Genomic DNA, 27,589 nt, shown 5'->3' on the forward strand with positions numbered 1-27,589 from the left:
CGCACACAGAGGCATATACAGGCATGCATACACACATATATATACAGACACAGGCAACATACACACAGAGGCATGCACACACACAGACAAATACACACAGGCACACACAGGCACACACAGGCATGCACACACATATACATACACACAAGCACACACACAGGCATGCACACACACACATACATACACAGGCACACAAAGAGGTATGCACATATACATACACATACAGGCTTACATACACACACATATATAGACACACAGACACACAAACAGGCATGCACACACACATACAGGCACAGACACACATAACACAGGTACACACACAGGTATGCACACACACAGTAACACACACATTCACACTCATGCACATGTGCACACACAAATGTATCTAAAAGGCGAGCCAACACAAACTATATCTGCGTGTTTGCTTCTATGTACGACATACAAGGAAAGATGTTCAAAATATGGCTGGAATGCTTGCTTCAACTTCACCTGCTTCTGCACACACTGATACTGGGGCTCCATGGAGAGAGAGTTCACACTCTGTAGAAGAAAGGACACCAAGGGGAGTGAGGACTCTGGGCAGCAGCAATGACTGCCTGAGGAACGCCAAGCTTCTGTCAGTCTTAATTCCATTACTCAGTTGGGGGGAGTCCTCGAAGGTCACAGACTGCTCAAAATCTCTGCCCTTTTTCCTGAACCCTAAGTCTTAAGGGAGAAAAGACAAAACTGAAACACAGGGTAAAATGTGGCTTTAGTTGTCCTGGACTGAACTGTAACTGTACTGGGGGTGTCAGCAGCTGCCTAGGGGATTGCCAAGTTCACTCCCTGGAGTGAACACAGATCTGAACCACCAGGAAAAACTAGAGGCCAAGCTACAGAGAACAGTAGCCTACTTACACACTGGGGATGGGAGAAGCCTGAGGCCAGAAGGTCCCTAAGTGAATGCTGCTTGGGTATTTTACAGGCCCTGGGTCCTCATCCGTCCACTATGGATCCTAATACCTGCCTTCCTGCCATTTCTCCTCCCAGAGTCTCTGGGAACAAGGGGCCGCCATCAGGAAGCCTGCTATAACCCTGCTTTAGAATCATGAATCAATGGTCTCTGCATTCTCATACAGAAAGGCCACCCAGGAAAGGACCTGTGTGCTCACGGTCCTTCCTTGCCTCTGGCTTGCAAAAGGCCACCGTCATGCTGTCCTCAGGAAGACCTCTAAGACTCCCCTCCTCGAGAACTCCCCTCAACACTCCCCTCAGTGACTACACAGGGAAGGCCTGAGCAATCGAGCTGTGACCCAGCACTGCCAACCTCTGCCACACTGTCACCACAGGCACTGGGCCCCAACTTGTCCCTTTAGCCAACCGTACCTGTGAGGCTTAGAGTTTACTTCTTGACAGCCAAGGAGTGACCTGAAATGGAAGACGCCAGGAAATCCCTATAGCTTCCCGCTCTGCAGTCCATCGTCACTGACACCCATTCCTTCCCACTGATGTTTATTCATAGGGAATGTCAGGTGTCACTCAGACTGTGTGTCTGTCCATGGCTCCTCACCACCTAGAAGCCACCTCTGCTCCCTGTGCTGGGCTGGGAACATGGAGATGCTTGTCACAGTTCACTAGTGTAAGGAAAGCAGGGGAAGAAACACTAGACACGTCACCGTTTCATAGAAACCGTCCAAAGCCTGCAAATGATTTCACTTAAGTCTGTTTATTCCAACCTCAGTAAAACTGCAGCTGGTACACCCTCCATAGGAGGGAATCATGTGATCCCAGGAGATCAGGAAAACGAGGTTAGTAAACTATGCAGGATCTCAGCAGAAGCCTGAAGAATCCTCAGCTCCTCTGTCCGCAAAGCTTCCACCAAAGCGAGCTGACGTGTCAGCGGTACTTTCTCTTCCTTCATGTCAGAAACCTGCAAGTTATTTTTAAATTCTTATTAAAATAGAAATGTTTTATAAAATTTACCATGTAAACTGTTTTGAGGCAGTCAGTAGCTATAGGCGGTAAGTCCCCACCTCCAACCCTCCCCCACATAGGGTAACCACCCCACCCCAGCCCCATGTGGAATAATCACCCCACCCCCATGTGGGATAGCCACGGCTACAATTCACTCCAAATTACTTGTTCAATCCCAACAGAAACTCTCTAAGGATGAATGTGTGAGCCAGGTGCCCCCCGCCCCCCCCCCCCCCCACACACACACAAGCCCTGGGAATTGCCTGCTCTGAGGAATCTCTGTGTGGACAGCACCTGTCCTTTTATATTTTTATTTTCACAGCATAAAAGTACATTAAAATTTTTAATTTTAACAATCACATCTTATAAATGATTTCTCATTAAAACAAAAAAAATATAAAATTAAAACACACATAGAAAAAAATACTTGAAAAGCTGTTACTAAGAAACCAGGCAATGATTTCTATCTACTAAAACATGAGGTAAAAATTAAGAATCCGCCTAAGTACCCAGTGATAAATGAATAAAGAAAATGATAATGTATCCACACAATGGGTACAGTTGAAACAGAATCAAGGGCAGGTGTCCGGCCCTGGGTTTCAATCCCAGTATCACAAAAAAAAGGACAGGGAGCAGGAGACCCTCTTTGTGACATCAGGAACAAGGCAGGAGGGCACAAAGTCAAATGAGATAAACCAGAACCTCCATGTTCTTTCTTTTGACTGCAGAAAGAATGTGGACACCACGTGAATAGAGGTGAGACTGTGGGGACGTCCATCAAGAGACAGAGCTTAGCCAGAGAGGAGAGAGCTCTCTGGACAGTAGCATGTGGCCACAGTTAGAAACAAGACACACAGTGTACATCAAACATACTGTAAGACCCCTCATCATTAAAAAGCAAAGTGGATAAGTCATTCCACAAGATGTGCAAATATCAAAGCACCACTGTGCATTGTACACTGTATATAAGGCTTGCAGAGGGATGCGCTGGCCATGCACGCACACGCAGAGCCTGTGTGCCTCTACTGCTTTGATGAGGTCTCTCACTTAACCTGGAACTCCCCACTAGGCTAGGCAGGGCCAGTGAGCCTTCATAACTGTCCTGGCTCCACCTAACTCCAGTGGTCTCTGCCTATCCCCAACCCCAGGCACAGCACACAGGCTGCCATCCCAGCTCGTACATCAGTGCTGGGATCTGAGCTTGGGTGCTCACACTTGCACAGTATGCCACCATCTCCCCAGCACCACTTACCTAACTGTTAAAATGTAAATCTGTTAACACAGTCTAACGTAGAGATTATTAAACGTCTGCTCATTGGAGATTCTTAAGACTTCCTAAGAGCAGGCATGGTAAGCAGCACAGGACCGAAGCCTTGTGCCCAAGCAGCACCAGGAAGCATCTTAAGACTTCCTAAGAGCAGGCATGGTAAGCAGCACAGGGCTGAAGCCTTGTGCCCAAGCAGCACCAGGAAGCACACCTTGTGCAGCACAGCGTGAGTCTCCTCCATGAAATCAGAGCACAGTTTCTGGGCCACGCCCAAACTCGTCTTCTCATTTGTATCAGAGATTACTTCACCAAGGAGCACCTTCTTCCAGCATGCACTAGAACCAAAATATTCAGTAAGTTCCTCTCAGCAGGGCCCCAGGGTACCTGAGGTAGCACTCACGATGCAACATGACACATAGCAAGTCCCTGTTCTTCCTGAGCACTGAAGCTCGGCTCCTAACCCTATGACGTCATTCAGCTCCTGAGTGGAAACCACCAGCACAGAGGAAGAAAGAGGAGCCAAGAGTAAATCAAGGAGGGCCAGCTAGACTGCTCCTTGCCAGCAGTGACTGGATTCTACTTTCATGGCAATCCTGGGTCTGGTGTACTGGAGCCACACCCACCAGCTACAGGGGCACAAGAGGCAGAGAAACACAGAACAGGAAGGCCAGGCTCTGGCAAACCGCCAGAAGACTCCGCAGCTGAGGTACTGTATGCCTTTAAGGGAAAGTTTTTCCTAAAAGGTGACAACCAAGAACACAGCTCACTGCCAAATGACCTCCAAATGGCAGGAGTCTGCAGCCACACCATTCTCCACACCCAGGTGAGTCACTTACACTGCCTTGGCTTGCAGAGGTGAAGGCTTTGGGAGAAGATGAGCCAGTGTTCTGCAGTCAAAAGACCACAGGACTGTCAAGACAGCAACCAGGAGCCAAAGGTTTCAAAGCTAGAAGGGGGTCAATGCTAAGTCCCTCTACTTGGAAGAAAGGATGGAAGAGCGACTGGAAACCAGGCAGGAAACCTGGGTGTGCATGGAAGTGGCTTAGAAGAGGGAGGTCAGACGGCTGCTGAATATGTAAATCCAGAGTACACAGGCAGACAGACAGTCCCAACGGGACTCAGGTAACAGGCAAGCATCCACTTCAAAGCTGATAGCTCAAAAGTCAGGATGTGACTTATCACCCAAGAAAGCCAAGGGTTGCAGTGTACTTGAGTGTGTCAGCTATAATGAATATCTAATTTAATCTTCATAATTCCCTACAAATAAATCACACCATCCCATTCAAAGAAAACAAAACTGAGAAGGTAAAGGTCTTAGTCACAAGGCAGGGCAGAGAGGCAAAGGTGGCATACACACCCATCAGCCAGAACCCCACCATGTCACTCACATGAGTGAACCCAAGGGAAGTCACTCTGGGTGATCTCTGCAGCAGTGGCTGCTTTAGCCCGAAAAGGGAGCACACACACCTCGTTCCCACGGGGTCCACACAGAGCAAGTGAACAGTGAGCGACTGGGAGAGCCAGGCAAAGGGAAGAGGGAGGAGGAAGACAAGAACCCGAGGAGCCACGCCCTTCCTGCCCTCATGCTGTGTGCCAGGCTGACCACAGACCGTCCTGGGCTCTCTAGGGAACACCACAGGAAGGAGGCACACTATGCTATTCTGTCATGGGCAATTAGTTTTTTAAAAATTAATTCCCATGTATGTGACTCTTCCTGGTGCAAATCTGTGCTGTCCAAGAGTCAACTATATTTCTGGTATTAAGACCAGGGAGAAACTTTGCTCCGATGTCCCAGGGGCAACAGTGAGAAATGCTTGTACAGACAGCAGGCATCACAAGTCAGCGCCGTGCTGAGACGGTTCTTCCGCCCAATGGACATTTGCCCAGCATACGAGCAGCAGCAAGGTGGAAGCTGTGTCCTGTCCTAACCAATCCCAGGCCTGGAGGAGCCCCTGTGCTGACCAGAGCACAGCCATGCAGGTTGACAGGCAGCTCTGGGACGTGACTGGCAGCCCTAACCCCTTAGAAAGGTTAAGGAGCCTGAGCAAGATGAAGGTCTACACTGGGGTTCTTCTACCCCACTCCTCTCACAGAGAAGGCCTTCAGTGGGGCTGGTTAGGACACGGTTAGACAGGGCGTGGTTAGGAGCTTGCTTACCACAGGAAAAGCTCACCCACTCACAGGTGTACCTCTGGACAGTACTCAGCGCTGACAGTACTCACTCAGAACAGTAAGCACAGGTCACCAGGGGGATACCTGGACAGAGCGCAAGTTCTCAGAGCCATGAACTCTGGAAGACTAAGGCCACTCAAGGCAGCAAGGCACAGCCCGCTCCTTCCCTTTAAATTCGAGCCTCCCAAACCCCTTCTATTTTCCCAAGAAGCAGGCACAGCTTGTATGTAACGGGGGAACTTACAAGTGCTTGGCTTCCAGACACAACAACTTGAGAGCCGTGAGCAACCGCCAAGATGGTCCATCCCATCCAAACGTCAAATTTCTGCAGGAGCAAAGCAGGCAACACCAAATGTGTCACTTAGAAGTGACTCCATGGCAAACAACTAAGGAACCTACTGGCTTTGAAGAGATGCATTATTAGGTCACCTCCACACAGGGGCAGGGAAATCAGGCTGCGGCTGCTACGGTTGAAGCTGGGGTAACACAACAGTCTCTGTGTGGTTCATTCCACACAAGTGGAATCTGCTCGGACTAGTCTGGGCTACAGTGGCTAGTTGATGTCAACTTGACACAAGAGTCACTGGAAAGGAGGGAACCTCAACTGAGGAAATGCCTCCCTAAGATCCAGCAGCAGGGCATTTTCCTAATTAATGAACAATGGGGGAGGGTCCAGCCCACTGTGGGTGGAGTCATCCCTGGGCAGGTGGTCCTCCTTCTAAAGCAAAGCAGGCTGAGCAAGCCATGAGGAGCAAACCAGTAAGCAGCACCCTCCATGGCCTCTGCAACAGCTCCTGCTCCAGGCTCCTGCCCTGCTTGAGTTCCTGTCCTCACTGTGATATGGAAGTGTAAGCCGAATAAACTCTTTCCTCCCAGACTTGCTTTTGGTCATGGATTTTTATCACAGCACTAGTAACCCTAACTAAGACAAAGTTAAAAGCTATTTCCAATCAATTTCAGCAAGACATTGAACTTGGTTTAGGGGACAACAGCAAGAGGCCTGGTAACTACATCACACATTTACAGTGAGATGAACTTGGAGAGGTCCTAGTCATCCCAGAGGGCAAACACAGCCACTGTCGCTATATACATAAAACCTGACTTTATCTAAAAAAGAAGACATGAAAGGGTGAGTGTGGGAATCTGGTGTAGTTCACTGTCCCTGATTTGTACCTTAACACCAGCTGATGGGTTCTGCTAAGCCTATGATATATGCATAGCCTATGACAGTGCAGCACCACCCGACCTGACCCTGGCCTAGATCACACACAGGACTGTTCCAAGCTTGACTCTCACATTCCCAAGCAAGAGTCTTCCAACCCTTGAGTGTCTAGGACAACAAGCACAACTTTACTACAGTCTAAGAGCTTAATAAATACCCACCCGTCAGCCAATACAGGGGCAGATGAATCACCCCTACTGAAACCAGAGCCAGGAGTATTTCCATGGAAATTCCCTAAAGGGATAATTTCCAGACAGAAAAACACTTACCCTGTAAAGCCATGATCCTTCAAAATGGCTATCTTCTTGTGGACCTGCTTATCTGCTGGCGGGAGGTACTTAACCAGCATGTCTACATTAAAGAGAGAAAACCAGCAGAGATTTAGGATGTAATTCAGATAAAGCACATGTACCCTCTCTCTCCTTCAGCTCTCTTTCCCTCCCATTAGCCACCCAGGACAACAAGACCGTCTCCTAATTCACACCAAGTGTCCTCTCTTGGGCAACTCGCTGAGATCTCAGGTCCCTAAAAAGCTGTGAGCTTTCCAAGGCGGGTTCTGCCTGAGAAAAGTGACTGCTGCCTCTGGGGGCTCTTCCCATTACAATAGGAAATAACTGTCATCGGCCAGTCCAACCTCCTGAGACAGGAACACAGGCATGAGGATTGTGGGAGGACACAAAGCCATATTCGAGGAGCAGCCGCTGGTTATCATGGGGGCCGTAGCAGATGAACACCTCCTGGTGCTTCCTACAGCGTGAGGCTGTTCTAATCTCATAGCACTTGGTCTTCTCGTTGAATGCTGCTTTTACCTACAGCGGAAACGTATGAGATTCCTCTTTTTAACACAGGTCTAAACGGCTCACCAAGTCACCATGGTAACCACAGTATGAGGCAGTGTGATGTGTTTGCAATGAGTCTCCCACGGACTGAGAACTCTACCTGCACTTCAGCCTGTTCCCTCCTTCATCTCGCCCTTACCCAAGTGAGGGAGGAACTCCAGTAACGGTTCTGAAAAATGACCAAGCGTGACATCTGACATGAGCTGACTTGTCACAAATAGCCTAAGGGAAGAAACTATGGCAGTAGGAAGACCCACTAGTTGTCAGCAGTTGCAAAGGCTTCACCAACTGTGTGGCCTTGATCAGGGGTTTTTACGTGTTTATAGTCCTTTAAGGCAATAAAGGTCTTCTGTAGCTCAGGACCCCCAGGCTCCCACCAACTATGGCTGTGGTTGTCTATGGTCATCTATAGAATCACTCAGGTACAAAACGTTCACAAACACACCAATAAAATCAAAGTGAGGCTGTGGGGGACTGACTGAGTCCCTCTGTCCAGCCTCATGTGCTCTATGTGCCCAATGTCACTGCCTGGGTCGGTGAAAGGCAGCACTCAGCACAGGGTGGCAGGCCTGGAGGGCAGTGCAGTGCAGAAGCACAGCAGACGTTTGCTGCAATGACATCAGGGGAGCATGAAGGTCAATGGCCCGGCACATTTATCTGAAGCAGGTTACACCTCCACTACCATGCCAACCTTGACTCAGAATCCTTGTTTCTACATGGCGGGATTATACAACAACAGGATCCGATTCCATGCCAGCCTCTCACCTGGACATGTGGACTGTGATTCAGCAGATCCAGGAACGGAGCAAGCGCACACGTGTCTGGCTCTGCGGAAAGGCACTCCTGCCTTCTGGACCTCAGGTACACAGCTCTGGTGTTCACCGTGCACCAGGCCCACAGGAAGGCGCCGTAGCTGAAAACGCTGTCCACTGACTCTGCAAACAGAGGCTGCAGGGTAGAGAAGAAACCTCTAGAGGAGGCAAACAGGTCCTGCACTCGGGCTCTCTGCTCTTCCGCCTTCACCTTTAAAGGTCTGGGAAGAAGATCTACCACTTCTGGCTCCAAACACACCGGACAGGTGTATGACTTGGGTAAAATGTCCAGGTAAGACTTCCAGAGGGATTGACTGCCTGCGTGCTTTTCTGAGACTAAAAAAGTACACAAGGCCAGCAGAGGAGACACAGGAGGCTTCCACCTTGTAAAATAAGAAGACAAATCGGAGGAATTAAAGTGTGGACTCAGTGGGATTTGCCTCCGAGGGGCTGTGTTCCAGCTGTCAACTCTCCACCCATAACACGGGCATCTTCCCAAGGGTTTTACCTCTCCAGAGCAGCCAATTCTGTGGCTAGTCTGTAAGATTCACTTTGGTTTAAATAATAATAATAATAATAATAATAATAATAATAATAATAATTTGTTTCCACCTGGTTCTAGCTTCTGGGGTTTACATTGTAAAGATAACTAACACAGGGGCACAGAGGAGAGAAAGAGAGCCCGCCATCCAACACAGTGAGTGCTGGCTCACGTGACTATTTCAATGTAAACTATTTATAGTTAAGTAGTGCTTAAAACTCATTCTTTAGTAGCACAAGGCACACTCCAGCTACTCCACAGGCATCTGTGACTCCAGGATAACGCAGAACAAAGCATCCCCACAGCTGCCAGCTGAGTTCTACTAAACAGCGCCACCAAGACAGCCGGTGGAGTCCTCAAGCTTCCTCTAATACAAACTACGTAGCTGCTGAGTAATGACTCACAGTTCAGTCCCTACGGCACAGACAGACTCAGAAACATTGTTGTTACTCTTCACAGCCCCAATTCCCGTGTTACCACACACTGTACTAGCAATCTCTGAGTGACTCAGAGAATAAAGACCAAAGCATCCTTACCTCTGCACAGGCACACCCGGGGGGGTTGGGGGGTCACAGAGAGCTGGGGGAGGGGGTATCCACTTGGGTTAAGGTTCAGCACCTTCTTTGAACCCAATGTAGAAATAATTTCTGCTGAGATTCTCCCTCACTCTGTCCTCAAGGATGCTCCAAAAATCAAGGCTCACCACCTTAAGCCCAGAACATGGCTCTCAACCTACTGTACCTATCCTCCTTCATTCCTGCCTAAAGCTCTTCCCTAACGTCAAATCTGTTCAAAGTTGAAGAAGCCATGAAGGCATAATAGGGTGAACCTGGGACAGCGAACTAGCATCTGCCAGGCTTTCTAGGGTAGAAGGAAACAGTCACACTGTTGTCATGTACACCATCCCATTCCACGCTTACTTTCTAGTAAATAGGGGACAGGGTTCACACCACATCCCAGGCAGCCTAGAAAACCTTAGAAATACAGTTCACACGGAACTAAGAACAAACCTGGAAGAGAATAAACCTTTCAATTGTACTAAGTATGTCTTGGCTAGCCAAGAGCTGGGTCCTCATGCCCTGTGCTGCAGATGGCACAGTGCTGACAGGCACCAGGTGCAAGGTGTGGTCACTTACTTCTTAATGTAGGGCCCTACGGAGCTTCGAATCACAGTGTCCGTGGTGAGCAGACAGCTCTCAGGCAGTGAGATAATCACCTGGCCCTCCTGGCCAAAGAGAAAGTAGAGTTTAGGACACCTCGGCTTTGCAAACGACCTGAGACTGAGGTCTTTAAGCACCGAATCCCATCATTATATACCAAGAGCCCCGGCGTGCAGACAGTGCAGCTCTGGCTTGCAACACTTCAGAGAGAAGCACAGACTGTATTAGGGCCACTCATGAGATAGATGTGGAAGTAAAACCTCTGCTTTACCAGGACAATCAACGATGATTAGCATGGGCTAAAAGGTTAGCTCTGATTAACAAAACACCAGCATCATGGAGATAAAATCTTCTGGGGGCACTTCCTCAGGGTTGGCACACAGAAGCTGGGTCCAGCAGGGGAACGAAGGCTGCACATCAAGCTGACAGCAGAACATGGTAAACGATGTGTCAGTGTCTGAAGGCAGGAAGGGATCATGAAAAACAGCTGAGGCTCGGCACTGAGACCCAGGAGAGATCATGGTGAAGGTGCAGCCTCAACTGCAGAGGAGATCCCAGGATACTGGAGATGCCAGCACCATGAGCTGACCACGAAGGACAGCAACAGGAGTAGAGTGGAGCTGGCCTCAGCCTACAAGACAAGCTGTGTGTGTTATGGATGGCAGAGCCCAGAAGATCACGAGTGAGCTCCAGGCACCAGACAACGAGCTACAGAATAAGAGGTACAATGTAGGACTTAAGTTTTGATTAAGCATGATGTGTCCTCGGCCTTGGTCCTTCTCTTCTAGAGTAAGAAAGCTTTGAACTTGTTTTTCTAAGTCTCAAAGATTTTGTTTATGAAACAAATATTCTCATGGCATTTGACAGAACTCAGAATCTCTTTGAAAGGGGTCAAATCTATAAAACTAAATCAGCCAGCATAAAGTACTTTTAAAAAGAAAAAGAATTCAAACCACCAAAAGGTACACTATATATATATTCACAACAAATATAAAAATGGAAGCCAATGGAAAAAGACAACTAAGTAACAGATGTGCGAACTCTCGGGGTCTGTCCACATTCTTTGTTTACTGCACACCTCAAACAGGTCTGAGGAGTCAGAATGGTCCTGCAAGACTTACTTAGAAGGTAAATAAATCATGAAAATCTGTTTAAATGTCTTATAAATAATATTAACAAAGATGGTCTCAGTATTGTGCCTTGCTTCAGCCTCCTCCTCAACCCCGCAGCACATGGATGCCTGCAGCCTTCTCTGAAGTTGTGCTCCCACTTTACGACACTATGATCTATACAAGTGTTACCTGAGGGAAAAGAAAGAACTTAAGAGGATGAGTAAAGTCCTTCAGCTCATTAACCCCAATTACACACCATTGCTGTATTTGATAATTCACCTTTCCAAGTGTTATTCCAAGTGACAGTCTACCTCAGTGAGGTTTCTAATGCACAGTAGGAATGTTTACCTCTTGCATGACGAGTTATTTCCCTAAGTGGATTTTTCCTAAACAGAGCTGCTCCAGGGAAGGATCATTTCTTACCTAAAGTGTCCAGACCCCAAAAGAAACTATTATTGTCTGTGAAAAGACAGAAATGCCAAGTAATCTGAAGGATTTGTTCATTTAATTACTTATTTTTGAGCCTAGGTCTCTCTATGTAGCTAGCCCTGGCTGGCCTAAAACTCACTCTGTGGAGCAGACTGGCTTTTAACTTCTAGATCCACCTGCCTCTGCCTGCATAAGGGTGTGCACCACCATACCTAGCCTTAAGCTTCCTGAACTTGCCATTACAAACACTACCATCCTCCACAGAAAGGCAGCGCTGAACTAAGAATGTTCTCAGCACCTCAGAGCTCCTGGACACTAAGTTCAGCTTTGGCAGGCCACATTCCTCACGGGTGTGCCAGCTCTGAAGAACAATCTTGCAGTAGTTCTTCACATCCTCATACAAAGCTCCAGTTTGTGAATGAGCCAAGGGTAACACTTTTTCATTCGTCAGCATCTGAACTTGGAATTCTTTGCCAGTGTTAGCATTCTCACAGTGGGAAAGCACAAATATTAGGTCTGAGGCATACGGTCTGTGACAGGGGAAGTTATGAAGGACTCGATGCTCACAATCTGTTGATGCTCACAATCACTCGATGCTCACAAGCTGTTGGGCTAATTGTCTTTGCCCAGAGCATTGGACGAAGGGTCTGCACCTGAGCAAACTGGAGAATGCCTGGAGAAGCCTTTGCTTCTGCTTAGCTGCTGAGTCCAAGGGCTGCAAGGGATCCGTAAGCAGGGAGCAGCTGGATGGGCTAGTAACCGCTGCACATCATTTAAATACCCCATGACCTCTGCATTGTCTGTGTGCAGACAGCACACCAGGGAGGTCCAGCACCTTTAACTGGCAGGTTTAACAGACATTTGAAAAGCTGCCTAAGTCTCATTTAAACTATCAACTGGCATTGGAAAGCACCTGCATTTAATGAACTGTGTGTGCTGCATTATGGATCCAGTCGTAAAGGCCTGCACCTGATGAAGAGCCGTGGCATTCCTTCCACTTCAGTGAAAATCTTCTTCTCATAGAGACCAAAGAACCTCATCATCTGCCATTCATTCTTGGAGAGCCACCCTCCCTATCTGTGACACTGGGTGACAGGAGGCCCATGAGGAGGTGCTGCCATGGCTCCTGCCATACAGAGAGCTGCTGTGCAGAGGTGCTTGAAGGGGTGCCCAGCCACAGCAGGCCATGGTTCCCCCAGCTAGAGAGGTCTAGAGAGCAGCCAGGCTCAGTGCCAGCTGTCACATGACATGGCCCTGCTGTCCTTCTCCAGCAGCCATCCAGCCCTCTTCTCACAGCCCGGCGCTCTGCCCACCCCAGCCCTGCCTCTGCAGCTGCCTCAGCTTATGGACCTGCTTCCCAGCGGGACACCAGAGTGCCACAGTGGATGAGGATGACCACAAGCTCCAGGACTAGTCAAGGCTCCACAGGGTAAGGGCCACCAGAGACAAGATGATATTTTTGTGGAGAGTCTTCATGCCCAGAATAGAGGCTGAACACCAAGACCAGAGTCCCTGCACTCAAGGAGAAAAGCAGGCAAGGCCGAGAGGCAGCTGGGGAACAGGAGCACATGCCTGGAGGGGATATCTTAACCTAATTTCCAACTTTTAAAGTTTCAAGGCTGTGACTGTTGTACTACAGTTTATACCATGGCATGACCATGAGATCTTGGAGATGAACAGGCAAGGAGAGTTATGGTTTAATGACAACATATTTTTATGTAAGGCTGATAAAGGGTTCAACTATACTGGTTAATTTTTGTCAGATTAAAACAAACTGAAGTTACACAGGCCAAGTAGGCCTGAACTGAGAGACTGCCTCCATCGGACTGGCCTGTGGGCATATGGGTGGGACACATCCTACTGTGGTGATATCACCCCTGAGAAGGTACAAGAAAACAGGCTGAGCAAGCCATGAAACCCAAGACCCTAGGAAGCAGCATTCTTCCATGGTCTCTGCTTCAGTTCCTGCCTTCAGGTTCCAGCAAATGCTCCTGACCTGACTTTCCTATGTGATGTACAATAACTCACCCCTCCGCAAACTGCTTTTGGTAAGTCTTTTAGCACAACAGAGAAAAGACTTGAACAGGCTCATTGTAATATCTGTAACTATAATACATATCAAACTATACATTAAAGATCTACATACATCTCACCCCACACAGCACACATCTCTTTCAAACAGTTTCATAAAAATACATATTTCAAAGTACACATGGCAGGTGCCACGGCGTGAATTCGAGGCCAGTCTGGGCTACATAAAAAAAATTAATTAAAAAAAAAAAAAAAAAACCTGTCTCCAAAAATGGATGAGAGGAGAGGAAAGAGAAAAGCCATGGTCAAGGTCCACTTGTCCACTTCACGGTCTAAGCACATCAACAGTGCTGCGTGTGGGCCAGCTGTGGTTCACCTCCCATGCTCTGCTTTGGAGCAAAGTCAGTTATGATAGGCATGAAAAACAGAAACACTCAGGGGGTAGAGCACTTGCCTTACAGGCCTGGCGTCCCGAGTTTAGTTCCCCAGAGCTCGTGTGAGGGTGGAAAGAGAGAACCAACTCCACCGAGCTGCCCTCTGACCTGCACATATGCAGTGGCATGTGACCCACACACATGCATGTCACAAAAACACACACTAATAACTTATTTTAAAAATGATTTACCTAATAAAAAGTAGAAATACTGCACACTGGCATGACACTGCTTACTAGTACTGAACACTTAAAAGTAGTGATATGGTAAATAAAAACAAAATAGCATTATAAAATCACAGCACAGAAATGGACATTCTTTTGGCTAAACATACATACAGGACTAAGTTTAAACAAATTAAGTTAAGGAATTTAAAAATAAACTTAGGGGCTAGGCTGTAGCTCTGTGGTACAATGTGTGCTTCGTGTGGGTAAGACCTTGAGTACAAACACCACCATAAAAATTTTGTTGAAAAATAAGTATATGTGATTTTAAAATAAAGAAATTAATTTGTAAATTTTGAGACCACTGTATACAGGTTAATGTTTTAAAATATCAAAGAAAAAAAACAAAAAAGGGTCCATGGAGATGACCTACATCACGGATGTCACTCTCCAGGAAGGAACTCAGCTGGAGGACTGGAGTCAGGCTCTGGACATCATGTTTCCGCTCTAACAAGAGCAGCTACTGCCAACATCCCTGACACAATCTAAGCTCTAACGTGCTGTGGCACACTCAGTGCACTAATGAAGCTGTCTCACTCACAGGGCACAGGGCCAGAGAAAAGACAGCACACCCCTGCCTGGGCGGCCACTGGGGCTGGACTATCCTTAGAAGAAGAGGCACGAAGCCTGCACTCCTGCCTTGTTCCCTCACAGAGGCTTAGGGAGTAACAAGGAGCTGGAAGTACACAGGTTCTCTGAGGAAAGGTCGTCTGTCCCCTCCATGCTTGTCTAAATGCCACATTAACTGCAATCTGTGTCAGCAGCAGGACTTCAATGTCTGTTACACAGCAAACTCAAGTTTCCTGGGCCAAACACACCCATTTAGTAAGTGGGGAAAGGCTACATATTTGATTCAACTGATGTCAGTGAGCTTGTGCACGCGCGCAGATAAAGGATACAGGAAAAGTCCTCACCTGCAATGACGCTTTGCTCATCAGTCCTCTTCCTGTTCCTAGAAGAACCGAAACATGGAGGGTAAATCCTACTGCACCTTGCAGATCCTGGTGACCCCTTACACACTCAACATCTCTTAGCCTCTCCCTCCCAGAGAAGACGGAAGCAGAAAGCTATTCTGAAAAATGACCTGGCCTCTCTGCGGTTTACATTCCTTGAGTGAAGCCGGGTCCGGTCATAACCTAAGGACCTCGACACAGGACGATGCTCACACTGCTCTCCCAATTGCCAGTGGAGAACTCCATGTACAAATGTAAGGCCCCCAGAGTGGGGAGATCCCCACTCAAGCCACAGGAGATTACGACTACCCAGAATCACGCGAGAGACCGAACTTGCTGCAAACCACAAAAGGCTTTATTTCCAGATTTCGGGATATCAGCCAGCTGAGGCCAAGGCTTGCAAGAAGAGCATCGACCCTGAGGCTCGGGAGCAAGGGGTATTTAAAGAAGAAAACCACAAAGTAGGGGGATGAAGGGAGTGAGAGGGAATCATAAAAACATCAGCAGACAGTATCATAAAACCAATGGAAGGTCCCCAGGCCATTTGATCATGTGGGAAACACACCCTGTGTACTTATTTTTTTTTTAAGAATTTAATCTTGTTTAATCATCTATCATGGGGCCAGCCAGTCCTTGGAACAGCCCAGATGACTGGTATTTTCTTTATGGTCAACCAGTTCCTAGAACCCAGAGCCCAAAGCCTATGAACCAGATGACCTGCATTCTTGGCTCTGCCCTTTTGTAGTCAGCTAAGTTCCTCGAGCACGGATGGCCTAGCTTTAGCCTCTATATGCCAGGGGTCTCACAAAAGGTTTATTCTTTTCACTAACCTAGGAACGTAACTTACTGCCCATCCTCTGGCACATGAAAATACAAAGTTAAAGATCCTGTCCTTGGCTGGCAAGGCAGGTCACACTCATAAACCAGCAGAGACCTTGACATTCCTGTGATGTCAGAAACAAAGCGGGTGTTGGTCCTGACAACTGGAGCCAGGGAAGGGGAGACTCTTCATATTACTGACTTATAACAGGAGCCAGCACAAAGCATTCCTGTGTTGTACTATAACTTCACACAGAACACTCTGTGAGGAGACTGCCCAGCAATCATCTGCCCAGCACTAGACTCACACTCTTTCTGTTGTCCTGTGGACAACTGTCCAGGGCTACAGTGCAACCCTTCCATGTCACCTTTAAACCCTCTGCCTCCCTGAACACATCCATAGTTCACGCTGGCCAAACATTCTGCCCCTATAATACCCTATGTTCAGCCTGGCAGCTCAGTCACTACGTGTGACTAACTTACCCGGAGCACCCTTTCGTACATCACCTCACTCAGCCAGAGACACGCTCGGAAGTCATTTACCTTGGGAGCTTTAAGACGTTAATTTATTCCAAATGAAGCTACCTAGTGAGCAGGGGGAAGAGCCAATAGCATATGCTTTTAGAGCTATGATTGTAGGTAGCATGCCCTGTTGTGACCCAGTCCTTTTGGAAAGCATCTTGGTGTGTTCCGTAGTTAACATCAACCCACCTTTGGCCTTGTGTGCAGGCACATGTCCATTGTGCACTGCCCAAGTTCAGAGAAATTGATTCCCAACTAATGTCAATTTAGCCCCCACAAGATGCTATCAAATGCCAGAGAAAAATGTTAACCTGCTTCAGTTTAGATGACTGGAAACCCACAAAGCTGCTCCTCCATGGGAGAAACAGATTCAAACGACCTAAGGGACAGTGTTTGCTGAGGCCCCACCAAGGGTTCCTCTCCTGGAGCCACACGCTACAGAAAAAGTAACACAACTGGTTGGCTGGGATGTCCCTCATCCTCAGAAAACTACTTACTTACTGTGCCTGGAACAACCCCATCTGCATGGTCCCCCAGATCCTACCACCTCAAGGGATGTGGTGGAGCATCAGATCAGTACGCAGTGCTGTGAATATGAGGACTCAGGCGAGGTCTTTCCCTCAGGCCGAGGCTCCAGGAAGACCCAAACGTCTGCTAAGCTGATAACACAGGCTTTTTTAACTTCAAGGCTGACCACTTGGCACTGGATAACCAATAAAGAAGCTCTTCCTTGGGAGAGGCTATGTCCCCTCCCAGCAGTGTTTAGCTGCCTGTAGTTCTTGTCCAGGGGTGGAACCCACAATACTTTGCCCCTTCCGATATATATATATATATGTTGACATTGCTATTGTTCCAGACTTGTTTATGCTGCCCTCTCCAGGAGAGACTTTCATCACAGACATCCAGTGCCTATACTCCTCCTTCACAGACGCAGATGCTGTGGTGTAGATGTCCCTATTGGGGCTGGGCTGCCATGATCTGTCAATCTCTGCATTGTGTCCAGCTGTGGTGTTCTGTGGTAGTTTGCTGTGAAGAGCGGTCTCTTCCATGAGGGCTGGTAGCTACACTTCCATCTGAGGATTTGAAGCTGGGCACCACAGATGAGAAGAACACTCACTGCTTATCTTGTGGAGTCCAGGTTACCTTACGCAACAGGGTCTTTTCGGGCTCACCCACTTACCTGCAAATCTCATGCTCTCATTTCCTTCCCAGCTGAGAATCCCACTGTGTGCACATCCACGCCGTCGCCGCTCATCTGTGAAGGACATTTAGGCTGTTTCATCCCCTGGCTATTGTGAATAGAGCGCAGTGACCATGGCTGAGTCCTGTTCTGTTGAGTCCTGTGGACATGTGCCAAGTGCGATAGCTCAGTCGTGTGGTAGATTCACTTTTAGCTTTCTGAGGATTCTCTATGCTGTTACCCTGAGCAGCTGACCGATCTGCATTCCCACCAGCAGTAAATAGGGGGATCTGTTTCTCCTCAAGGTCACCAGCGTTCCTTGCCAGGTGCTTTGTTGACGTTGGCCATTCTGACTGAGAAAAGATGAAATCTCAATGTTGCTCTCAATCTGCTTTTCCACAAATGCTGATGAAGATGAACACTTTCTAAGGTTTGCTTACAGACGCCTGGGTTGGGGTCACTGGTCCTGCCAGTTGTGTGGGCTCTTTACAGGTTGCAAAAATGATGTCCCTCGAGGTGCAGAAGACGTTATATCTTTCCCTCATTATTCTCCCTTTTTATTTTTTTATTTATTTCTGTTTTGAGACAAGGTCTCATTACATAGCCCTGGCTTCCCTGGAACTCACAGAGACTGGCCTGCCTCTGCCTCCCAAGTGCCCAGGACCGAAAGTGTGCACTGTTACACATGGCCCATGGCCTCACCTTATTTTATCTTTCTCCTTCTTCACATCTATTTTTTTTTCTCATTGTCATTTCTTTTTTGTTTGTCATGGACCACCTCTCTTTGGACAGTCAGATAAAGTACACACCAATGGTGACAAATCGAGTCCAATATACAGCAACAGATGTGTTTCTGGAAATGACACACCCCATCTTCCCGAGACTTCTGTTTCCAGGAATGACACCCCCACCTTCCCTGTGACTCTCACCTGGAAAGCTGGCGGGTACTAAGCCTGTATCTTCAAACTTCCTTTCTTTCAGCCATTTCCTTAGCTCTATAAATTCAGATCTGTAGCTCTCATTCACTGGTCGGAGAGAAGAGGATACAGCACAATTAACACCACTGGATCAACAGGCCAGCATATCAAGGGTATAAATCTGATGAAACAGATCTGACAAGCAGATCACAAAGGGAACAAATCTCTCTAAATATGAAAATGATACAAGCTAAACAGAAAAGCCATTCACTAAATGATTACTTCAATGCATGTGCAAAAACATTTGATAAAACCTAGTATCATCTGGTAAACATTACCAGCAAATGAAGACAGTTTCCTAACTTCCATAAAACACAGGGGCATGGTGGGACAGGAACAGGATGGGGTGGGCAGGGCAAGGTTGGGCAGGGCTAGAATGTCTGTAGCCATATGCTCCAGTCCCAGCACTGCCATCCAACCACATCAACAGTGAAAGCTAAGTGACCTCCTCCTAAGATCAGGAGCAAGGCAAGGCATAGTAACTATTTAACCAGAATAATAGCAGAAATATATAAAAACATCAAATAGGAAAAAAATCATGGAATATCTAAGAAGGCTATCAAAACAGCTACTAAATGACAAGTGAGTTTAGCAAATAAGATACAAACCAATACATAAATAATTGTATTTCTATATACTAGTAATAACCAAAATTCAAAAATGTTATTAATATGAAATTCTTAACAGACCCAAATATATATATATACATATGTACAGATATATTATATATATATATACATATATATATATATCAAAAGCTATAAACATGACTTCTAGATTTTATGTTTCTTTTTGTTATACGTTGAAGCTCTCGTGACATTTGGAAATGGACCCTGAAGTGCGTAACTGGGGTTAAAGTGACAAGGGTGGCCCTTCCATGATGGGACGGGTGGCCTTCTGAGAGGGGATAGTTCTCAGTGGTACAGCATGCACCCACCATGCATGAGGCCACAGATTTGACTCCCAGCGCCCTTCCCAACAAAAGTGAAGAGAACACAGGTTTCCTTGCCACATGAGGACAGGGTGAGAACCAAGCTAGCCACAAGCTGGGCAGACAGCCTTTTCCAGGAACCAAGATATCCAGACCCTGATGTTACATTTCTCAACCTTTCTATCACAGTTGTTCTGTTTGAGCTAGCCAGTACATGCTATTCAGTGAAGGTAGCCCACACTCAAACAGATTCTGATCAAGATGGATGAACATGGCATGGTGGCACAGACCTTTACCCCCAATACTTGGGAGACAGCAGGACCAGGAGTTCAAGGCTAGCCTCAGCTACTAGTAAACTCAGGGCTTGGGCTATAGTAAGACCATGGTTCACACTCGTAAAGAATGGATGGTTAAGACTTGAAACTATCAATATGGTAATAACTGGGCATATGTGTACATATATTTAGTAAGCTAGGCATGGTGGCCCACACCTTTAACCCCAGCACTCAGGAGACAGAGGCAGGCAGGCAGGCATCTGTCAGTCTGAGGCTAGCTTGGTCTATATGATGAGTAGAAGCAGAGTCAGGGATACATAGTGAAACTCTGTCTCCAAAAATATATATAAAAATATATAGTGAAGGGATGAAGAGATAGATGGCTCAGTGACTGAGAGAACTGACTGCCCTTCCAGAGGCCCCGGATTCAATTCCCAGCACCCACATGGCAGCTTCATAACTGTCTGTAACTACAATTCCAGGGGACCCAACACCCGTGCACAGGCATACACACAGGCAAAACACCAATGTATATAAAATAAAAATAAATTAATTTTAAAAGTATATAGTGAAAAAACAATTAAAAATTAAAATACCCATCTCATATAAAACACTAAAGGAGAAACAGAAAAACAAAAAGCAGATATTCAACGCAGAGAAAATAAGATAAAAAATGGCAGATGCAAGAAATCCACGAAAAGGTAGCATCCACCCAGGCTAAGGACAAGACCAAATTATTTCGCACCATTGATCAGAGACACTTATATTCAGAGAGAGAGAGACCAGAGCAAAGGGATGGACAGACAGAAGTAGAATCTCAGGGAAGAGCCACAGAGAATAAACTACAAACAGTGAGTAAAACACATTCATCCTCTCACAGCATGTAGCATTAACAAGTGTTCCTTAGGAACCACTCTCTTTGAACAATGTTCTGAGGAGCATCCTGTAAGCAGAGCCTCCTCCACACCCCACACCGTGTGAGCAGACCCTCCTCCACACCCCACACCGTGTGAGCAGACCCTCCTCCACACAGGGCTCCCTCCCAGGAGCAGCAGCCTGTACCTCCTCTTGAGCCAGAGCTTCGCCTTCGCCTCCGGACCCTCTCTGTTCTTCCTCTTCGTCTCTGCATGCTAACCCCAGAGCCTCTGTGTCGTGTTCAACTGAGAATGAGAGGCTCAGCCTTCCTCTCCAGCTGGATGAGAATCAAAGACCTTGGTGCCTTTGAATATACAAATACTTATTTTGGTGAATGTTTTCAGGACCTTTTTAAAAAAATATTTATTTATTTTACGTATATATGAGTACACTGTAGTTGTCTTCAGACACACCAGAAGAGGGCATCGGATCCCATTACAGATGGTTGTGAGCCACCATGTGGGTGCTGGGAATTGAACTCAGGACCTCTGGAAGAGCAATCAGTGTTCTTAACTGCTAAGCCATCTCTCCAGCCCCATGTTTTTGTTTTCTTTAAAAAAAAACAATTCTTTTCTTAAAAGCTTTGAACACCAAAGATTTTAACTAGTGCTCAATTGGGATCCTTGAAGTAACAGGTCCCCATTATGGGGGTTGGGGGGGGGCTCTAAAACAGTGGTTCTCAACCTGTGGGTCACAACCCCTTTGGAGTCATCTATTAGATAGTCTTCATATCAGATGTGTACACTATGATTCATAATGTAGCAAAAACACAGTTATGAAATAGCAAAATGATTTGTATGGCTGGAGTCACTATATCATCAGGAACTGTATTTAAGGATAGCAGCATCAGGAAGGTTGAGAAGCACTGCTCCAAAAAGAGCAAACAAAGCCATCTGGAGGCACTACCGACTAAACTCTCAGAGCTGTTTTCCTAGACATATCCTCTGTCGACTTTCAAAGCTCAGTCAAAATCTAGTACAGCCCCAGCTAACAGTGCTTAAGACACCGCTCAGGGGTGAGGTCACAGTGCACATACAGTGCACAGCAGATGAAGGCAGACATCCATGCACATAAAATAATAATGAATACAAAAAAATACACGGTCATTGCGAAGCACCCATCAGTTCACAAGTCTTAGAAAAAAATAAATAAGCCCCACCCAGTGTAGACACTAGGGTCTAAAGGTCAGTGTAATTAAATGGGCATTTGCAGTAGGCTAAAGAGAGCACAAGCCAAAGATGACCAGAAGACATAAAATGACTGCTCCATCCCACATTAGCCTCTCAAGGGCCAAAAAGGGAAGATCCAGGGAACAACAGTGTAGACCAACTGCAGAAATTAACAACAGAAACAAACGCAAGCGTTTTTGGAAGGTACATGCTAACATTTAAAACTACACACAGTAAGTACTGAGTAAAACTAAAGTTGAAGAAAACCCTAATTTAAAAGATGGAAGGGGGCAGCTGGAGAGATGGCTTGGTGGTTAAGAGGGCACTGGGCTCCTGCAGAAGATCAGGGTTCAGTTCCTAGCACCCACATGTGTAACTCCACTGCCGGGGGATCCAATGTCCTCTTCTAGCCTCCCTATATGGATGTGGTGCGCAGACATAAATGTAGGCAAAATAGCTATAAAAATAAGATAACATAAGGACCCTTTTGAGTCCGGCCTCAGAGCAAACAGAATGGCACGACTCTGAAACAAAACGCCCTAAAAAAACATTATTTGAAAGCATTCTTAAGAGGAGCCTTTCCTATTTGCGTCCTACCCTGCACCGTATAGGCGAATACAAAAGTGACATAAGTGACGTACACCTATTTAACATGTGCTATACCAATTGAAATGATTTTAAAAATCCACTTCTTTAAAAAAAAAAAAAATCGAGGGCAAAAAAGGACCGCCCGCCAAGCCGCCCAGGCAGTTTAATCTACCTCGCCAGGAAGACTTGCTTTACGAGTCAGTCTGGAGCCCACATGTGGTGCACAAGGACGCGCAGTTCCACTGCAGCCCTGTGCGCTGCTTGCCACCAGGGCCCCAGTGATGGCTACACGCGACAGCGCCGCCCCGCTCTCAGTGTGGAACAAACCCGGTATCACCCCACACCACCCGCAACAGCTAACAAACCCGGTCTCCGGGCCGCACACCGCACCTGCGCAGTAGTCGCTCCTATCTTGACTTCCGGTCTGGGGGACTGTTACTCGCTCGCACAGGAAATTGGGAGTCCGGAGCCACACAGAATTCAGAAAAGCCAACGGAATTCCGCACGGGTTACCCGGCAACGCCAGGCCCACCGGAAGTGCTCCTGCTTACCTTAGGAACCGCGGCGAAGTGGGTGTGCCGTCGCAGACCGCTCCCCTAGCAACGGAGAAAGCGGAAGCGTGTGGCGAGCCTGCGCCTCTGTCGTGCGCATGCGCAGTTCCCAGGCCTTCACCCCCTACAAGCCTGTAGCGTAGCTATTGATCCACGTCCAAAGAGCCAAGGGAAGGAAGTCTTCTTCGCCAAGTCCTTTCTTCCTCCGACTTCCTGCCCCTTCCATCAGGCTGGCTTACCTGGACCCCACCTTGCCCTGCCCTCCAGCAGCCAAGACCCAGGCATTCCATTATCCCAGACAGCCTGTCCCTCCCTTTCCTCTCATCCACTATGAAGGCATTTCTGTCTTGTCCCAAGACTGTTACTGGAATTGTTAGGGTCAAAGTAAAAGTAAGAATTAGGCTTATAGGAAAAAATGAAAGACGAGAATTTAGACGCCCTCAAACAGCGAGGAGCAAGCTGTATTCAGAGACGTGGGTTATCTAGTTCTAGCCATGCATGTCGAGAGCCGAGCACAGGACTCAGTCACATAAAGACCAGAGGTCAAGAAAAGGCACGTTTCATGCTTTAAGCTGGGGTTTTTTGTAGCAAAGGATGTGGAAGGGAGAAAGGTAACTAGCTAGGAACAGAATGAGGAAGTTAGCTGGTTTTTTGACACTACAGCGTCTGTTTTTGCAACCACTAGTGTAGGTATCAGCTGCTTTTTATTTCTGCAGTCTCCAAATAGCTGTTTGAATTCGATTTCAGGGTCTTAATTTTGGGGGGGAGGGGTTTAATTCCAGATCCTTTATATGTAAATGATAGGAAGTGACTTCTGTCAGGCTACTTCCTGCTGGCAGGGAGCATCCATCCTTTTCTAGGATTTTGGTCTAGGGTGACTCTAAAAGAAGTACTATTTTGACTTTGACGTGTTTGATGGACTGAGTGAAGTCAGTGAAATGATCCAAGAGAAATTTCTATTGACTGCTCTTCCAGAGGACCTGAGTTCAATTCCCAGCAACCACATGGTGGCTCAAAACCATCTATAAGGGGATCTGATGCCTCTTTTGGTGTGTCTGAAGACAGCGTACTCATATACATAAAATAAACAAAGCTTTAAAAAAATGTTAGGACTAGGCACATGCCTTTAATCCCAGCACTGAGGAGGCAGAGGCAGGCGTATCTCTGTGAGTTCATCACCAGCCTGGTCTACATAGCAAATTCCAAGACAGCCAGGGCTACACAGAGAAACCCTGTCTCTAGAGAAGATGAAGAAGAAAAGGAAAAAAAAAAAAAGGTTAAAAGGCAAAAAGGTAAAGGATGGGGAGGATAAAGAGGAAAGGCATGAGAATGGGGAGGAGCCAGGATGGAAGGGACACTGGATTATTCAGTACCTGGTCCCTGAGCCACTGGGCCTCATATGAGCCACCTTAGATTGCTTGGTGTAAAAACAGCATTGTTCCTTCAGGAAAGTGTAGATCCCTCTGTGGGATGCAGTGAGGAGGTCAATCCCCCACCATGGTGGCAAAGAGTCAAGTTCATCTTGAATGGCTTTGATCTGATTTGAAATGTCTTTAACAGATTGAGGCAGTTTCTAATGCAAGGTACAATAAACCTAGAAGGATCAGGAGGGCCTACCTTGGTCCCCCCCCCTCCAGTGGTCCTAATTGTCATTATACTCATCTGCAGCTCTGTTTCTTTAAGACAGCAGGACCTTCACAACTCTCAGGGTCCTTATATACCATGAACTACCCCTGAGTGTGGCTCTTGTACTGAAATAATTCAGTGAACATCTGTCTCACTCCAGCAACAGAAGAAAGGACCTGGTGGTATGGAAATTGCATACCAAATAGTCACTGGTATAAAAGAGAAAACCACAAACTGCTGTTATCCTGAATGACAAAGCAGTTGTCAAGATCATGCATTGTATGACTTCACCTATGTGACACCGCTGAGCACCAAGGAGAATGGAGGGGTGTCTGCTCAAGAAAAACTGACAAGAAGGATCCTGGTGCTTTGTGTCTTGACTGTGATGGCCACCAAACCTAAAATGCCAATGAAATCACATAAAATAAATAAATTTACCTGAGATCAAAAAAGAGAAGTCTGAATAGAATTGGAAGCTTGTCTTGCTGTTGATACATATTTTACTATAACTTTGTAAATGTGTATAATTTCAGTATTTCTTACAATTGCATGTGAGTCTCCAAGTACTTCCATAAAAATGTCAAGCGATGGGTGCTAGGGAGCTCAGCAGTTCAGAGCATTGCTTACTCTGATGCCCAGCACCCACATGGCAGCTCACAACCTTGTATGATGCTAGCCTGTGGGATCTGATGCCCAAAGCTCTCTTCTGGCCTCTAGGCATGCATATGGTATGCAGACATATGTTCAGTAAGAACACACATACATGGTTTTTGCCTCCAGTGATTACATGGGTTCCAAGGATTGAACTCAGGTTGCTGGGTTTCAAGGTCCTTGCCCTTACTTGCTGAGCCATCCCACCCTGGGCAGCCCGCCTTCTGATTATTAAGGCTTGTTAAACAACTGACTAGGAGCCTACTTTGAATGGAAAATAACAAGCAATCTATATGAGGCAATAGAATCTTTTGAAATGGAAATGTCTTACATCTGTTTCTTCTACTTTACTGTATTCCGAATACAATGACCCTCATGCACATACAGAGAGGTCTTCCTGTGCAGTCAGTATAATGAAAATATCTTACTTTAATCTAAATGGCCATTTGTATCTAATAGGAACCTACTGAACAGAGAGAAATGAAACTTGACCTGGAGATCCCTATTTCCAGGGTGTTAGGAACCAGTGAGGAAATTTGTTTCCCACTACTGAACCAAATGTAATTTTCTGAACAAACGGCATCATGTCATCTTAAAAAGGACTAAACAGTGCATCATGACGCTATTTTGAACACAGAAGAGCAGCTTTCCCTGAAGGCTCACACCTCTGTACACTTTGGTATTAACATCCAGGTAAGGCAAAGCTCTTGGAAATATCTAAAGGGCTACTCCAGGCTAGTAAGGAATGTTTCCTACCACAGTATTACCTATTAGCTTTGCTTTAGTGCCCTAAGAGAAAAAAATCTACACAAATTCTGATTCCTCATCGTTTTCTTCCAATTTGTTCAATTCAACCTCCAACGACTTACGTGGCAGCTTAATGTTTTTAAACACCAGAAAGAATACATACGGAGGTCCAATTTGCAATTTGGGTAAAAGAGTGAAAGATTAATACAAACACTGAAGAAGACCGAGTCGCATGAGCAAGCTGAATGCATGATTGCCAGGAAGACAGCTGAGTATCCTCTCTCCAGACTTCTCCTTCAATCTTGCAAGGCTGCTGGCTTCAAAACTTCTTAATGGAAAAGCCTAGATGTCAATCATATGACCTCGCACTTTTCCGGGCTACTTTTTGACTTCCAACAGCACGGAGCATAATCTGAGATAAGAACAACCTGACACCTTTCTCTTCATGGTAAATTTTTATAAAACAACTGGGAAAGTGAGCCACTTCCAAGATATAACAACAATTTGAAAAAACTCCACTTAAACAAAAACACACTGGTTAACAATCAGGCTCCGGACAAGCCACGCCCAAGTGGGGAGGGGCTTAGACTGCGCATGCTTGCGGGATCAACGCCGTCCGATTCTTGGCCAATAGAATACCCCAGTATAGACCAGCTGTCCGGTTGCCTCTAACCTGAAGAGTTTGACCCAGGATCCTTGGTCTCCGACGACCACCCTACACACACGAAGCCATGTCTTCCGGCAGACCCGTGGCGCTGGTGACCGGTGCTAACAAAGGAATCGGCTTCGCGATCACACGTGACCTGTGTCGCAAATTCTCCGGGGACGTGGTGCTCACCGCGCGGGACGAGGGGCGGGGCCGCACGGCGGTTCAGCAGCTGCAGGCAGAGGGCCTGAGCCCACGCTTCCACCAGCTGGACATCGATGACCCTCAGAGCATCCGCGCGCTACGCGACTTTCTGCTCAAGGAGTACGGAGGACTGGACGTGCTGGTCAACAACGCGGGCATCGCCTTCAAGGGTAAGCCTTGGGGGTTGGAAAGGGAAGGTGGCTTCCCCAACGCCTGTTAACATGGTGGCATAAGCCTCTCTGGGTAGCATTCCTAGGACCAACAGGACTACAGTGTGGGACACTGAAAGAGATCCCCTGGGAGAAACAGGACAGGCTAGTGACTGCAAGGATGCAAGAAAGCAAAGCCTCAGTCATCGCGATCTTTCAGAGGTTTGCCTCACGCAGTTGAAGAGTAATTGGGCTTAGGGATGCTTAAGTGGAACACTTATCGATAAGTGACATAAAAACGAATTGAGAGAAGAGCCCAGGGGAAAGGTGTTACATTACGATCCTGATATACAAACTTGACACAGCCTCCCCCAGTGGTGGTGTCTCTCAAAAACAATAGAACATTGTCAGATGGACAGTGAGGCAGAGCTGTAATAAACACTGACTGTACTTGGAAGTGGATCTCTAACTCTCTGTGTTAGGTCTTTAC

The 27,589-nt window shown here is 46.9% G+C and overlaps 2 protein-coding genes across 10 annotated transcripts; one reads left to right on the forward strand and one right to left on the reverse strand.

The window, feature by feature from the left end:
* Positions 1–1,686: 1,686 nt before the first annotated feature.
* LOC114635390 (SET domain-containing protein 4) lies at positions 1,687–23,063 on the reverse strand. Of its 9 annotated transcripts, none has more exons than XM_028784004.1 (11): positions 22,916–23,063; positions 20,916–21,072; positions 18,600–18,695; positions 15,111–15,148; positions 9,943–10,031; positions 8,219–8,648; positions 7,249–7,423; positions 6,884–6,965; positions 5,637–5,717; positions 3,432–3,555; positions 1,687–1,909 (listed from the first exon to the last, which is right to left on the reverse strand). In XM_028784004.1, the coding sequence occupies exons 2-11, from the start codon at positions 20,980–20,982 to the stop codon at positions 1,775–1,777; spliced, it is 1,317 nt and encodes a 438-aa protein (XP_028639837.1). In that variant the 5' UTR covers positions 20,983–21,072; positions 22,916–23,063; the 3' UTR covers positions 1,687–1,774. The 9 variants fall into 9 exon arrangements, 8 of the variants coding, with proteins under 8 accessions (XP_028639837.1, XP_028639836.1, XP_028639839.1 ...); XM_028784003.1 differs by lacking the exon at positions 22,916–23,063 and adding an exon at positions 22,698–22,809; XR_003713462.1 differs by lacking the exons at positions 1,687–1,909; positions 22,916–23,063 and adding exons at positions 5,378–5,476; positions 22,698–22,809 and having other exon boundaries at positions 3,499–3,555.
* A 3,656-nt stretch (positions 23,064–26,719) lies between these two features.
* Positions 26,720–27,243, forward strand: LOC114635389 (carbonyl reductase [NADPH] 1-like). Its single transcript, XM_028784002.1, has one exon. The coding sequence runs from the start codon at positions 26,832–26,834 to the stop codon at positions 27,168–27,170; it is 339 nt and encodes a 112-aa protein (XP_028639835.1). The 5' UTR covers positions 26,720–26,831; the 3' UTR covers positions 27,171–27,243.
* The last annotated feature ends 346 nt before the right edge of the window (positions 27,244–27,589 follow it).

Source organism: Grammomys surdaster, unplaced genomic scaffold, assembly GCF_004785775.1.
Source record: "Grammomys surdaster isolate TR1022 unplaced genomic scaffold, NIH_TR_1.0 102209, whole genome shotgun sequence".
NCBI classification, from domain to species: Eukaryota; Metazoa; Chordata; class Mammalia; order Rodentia; family Muridae; genus Grammomys; species Grammomys surdaster.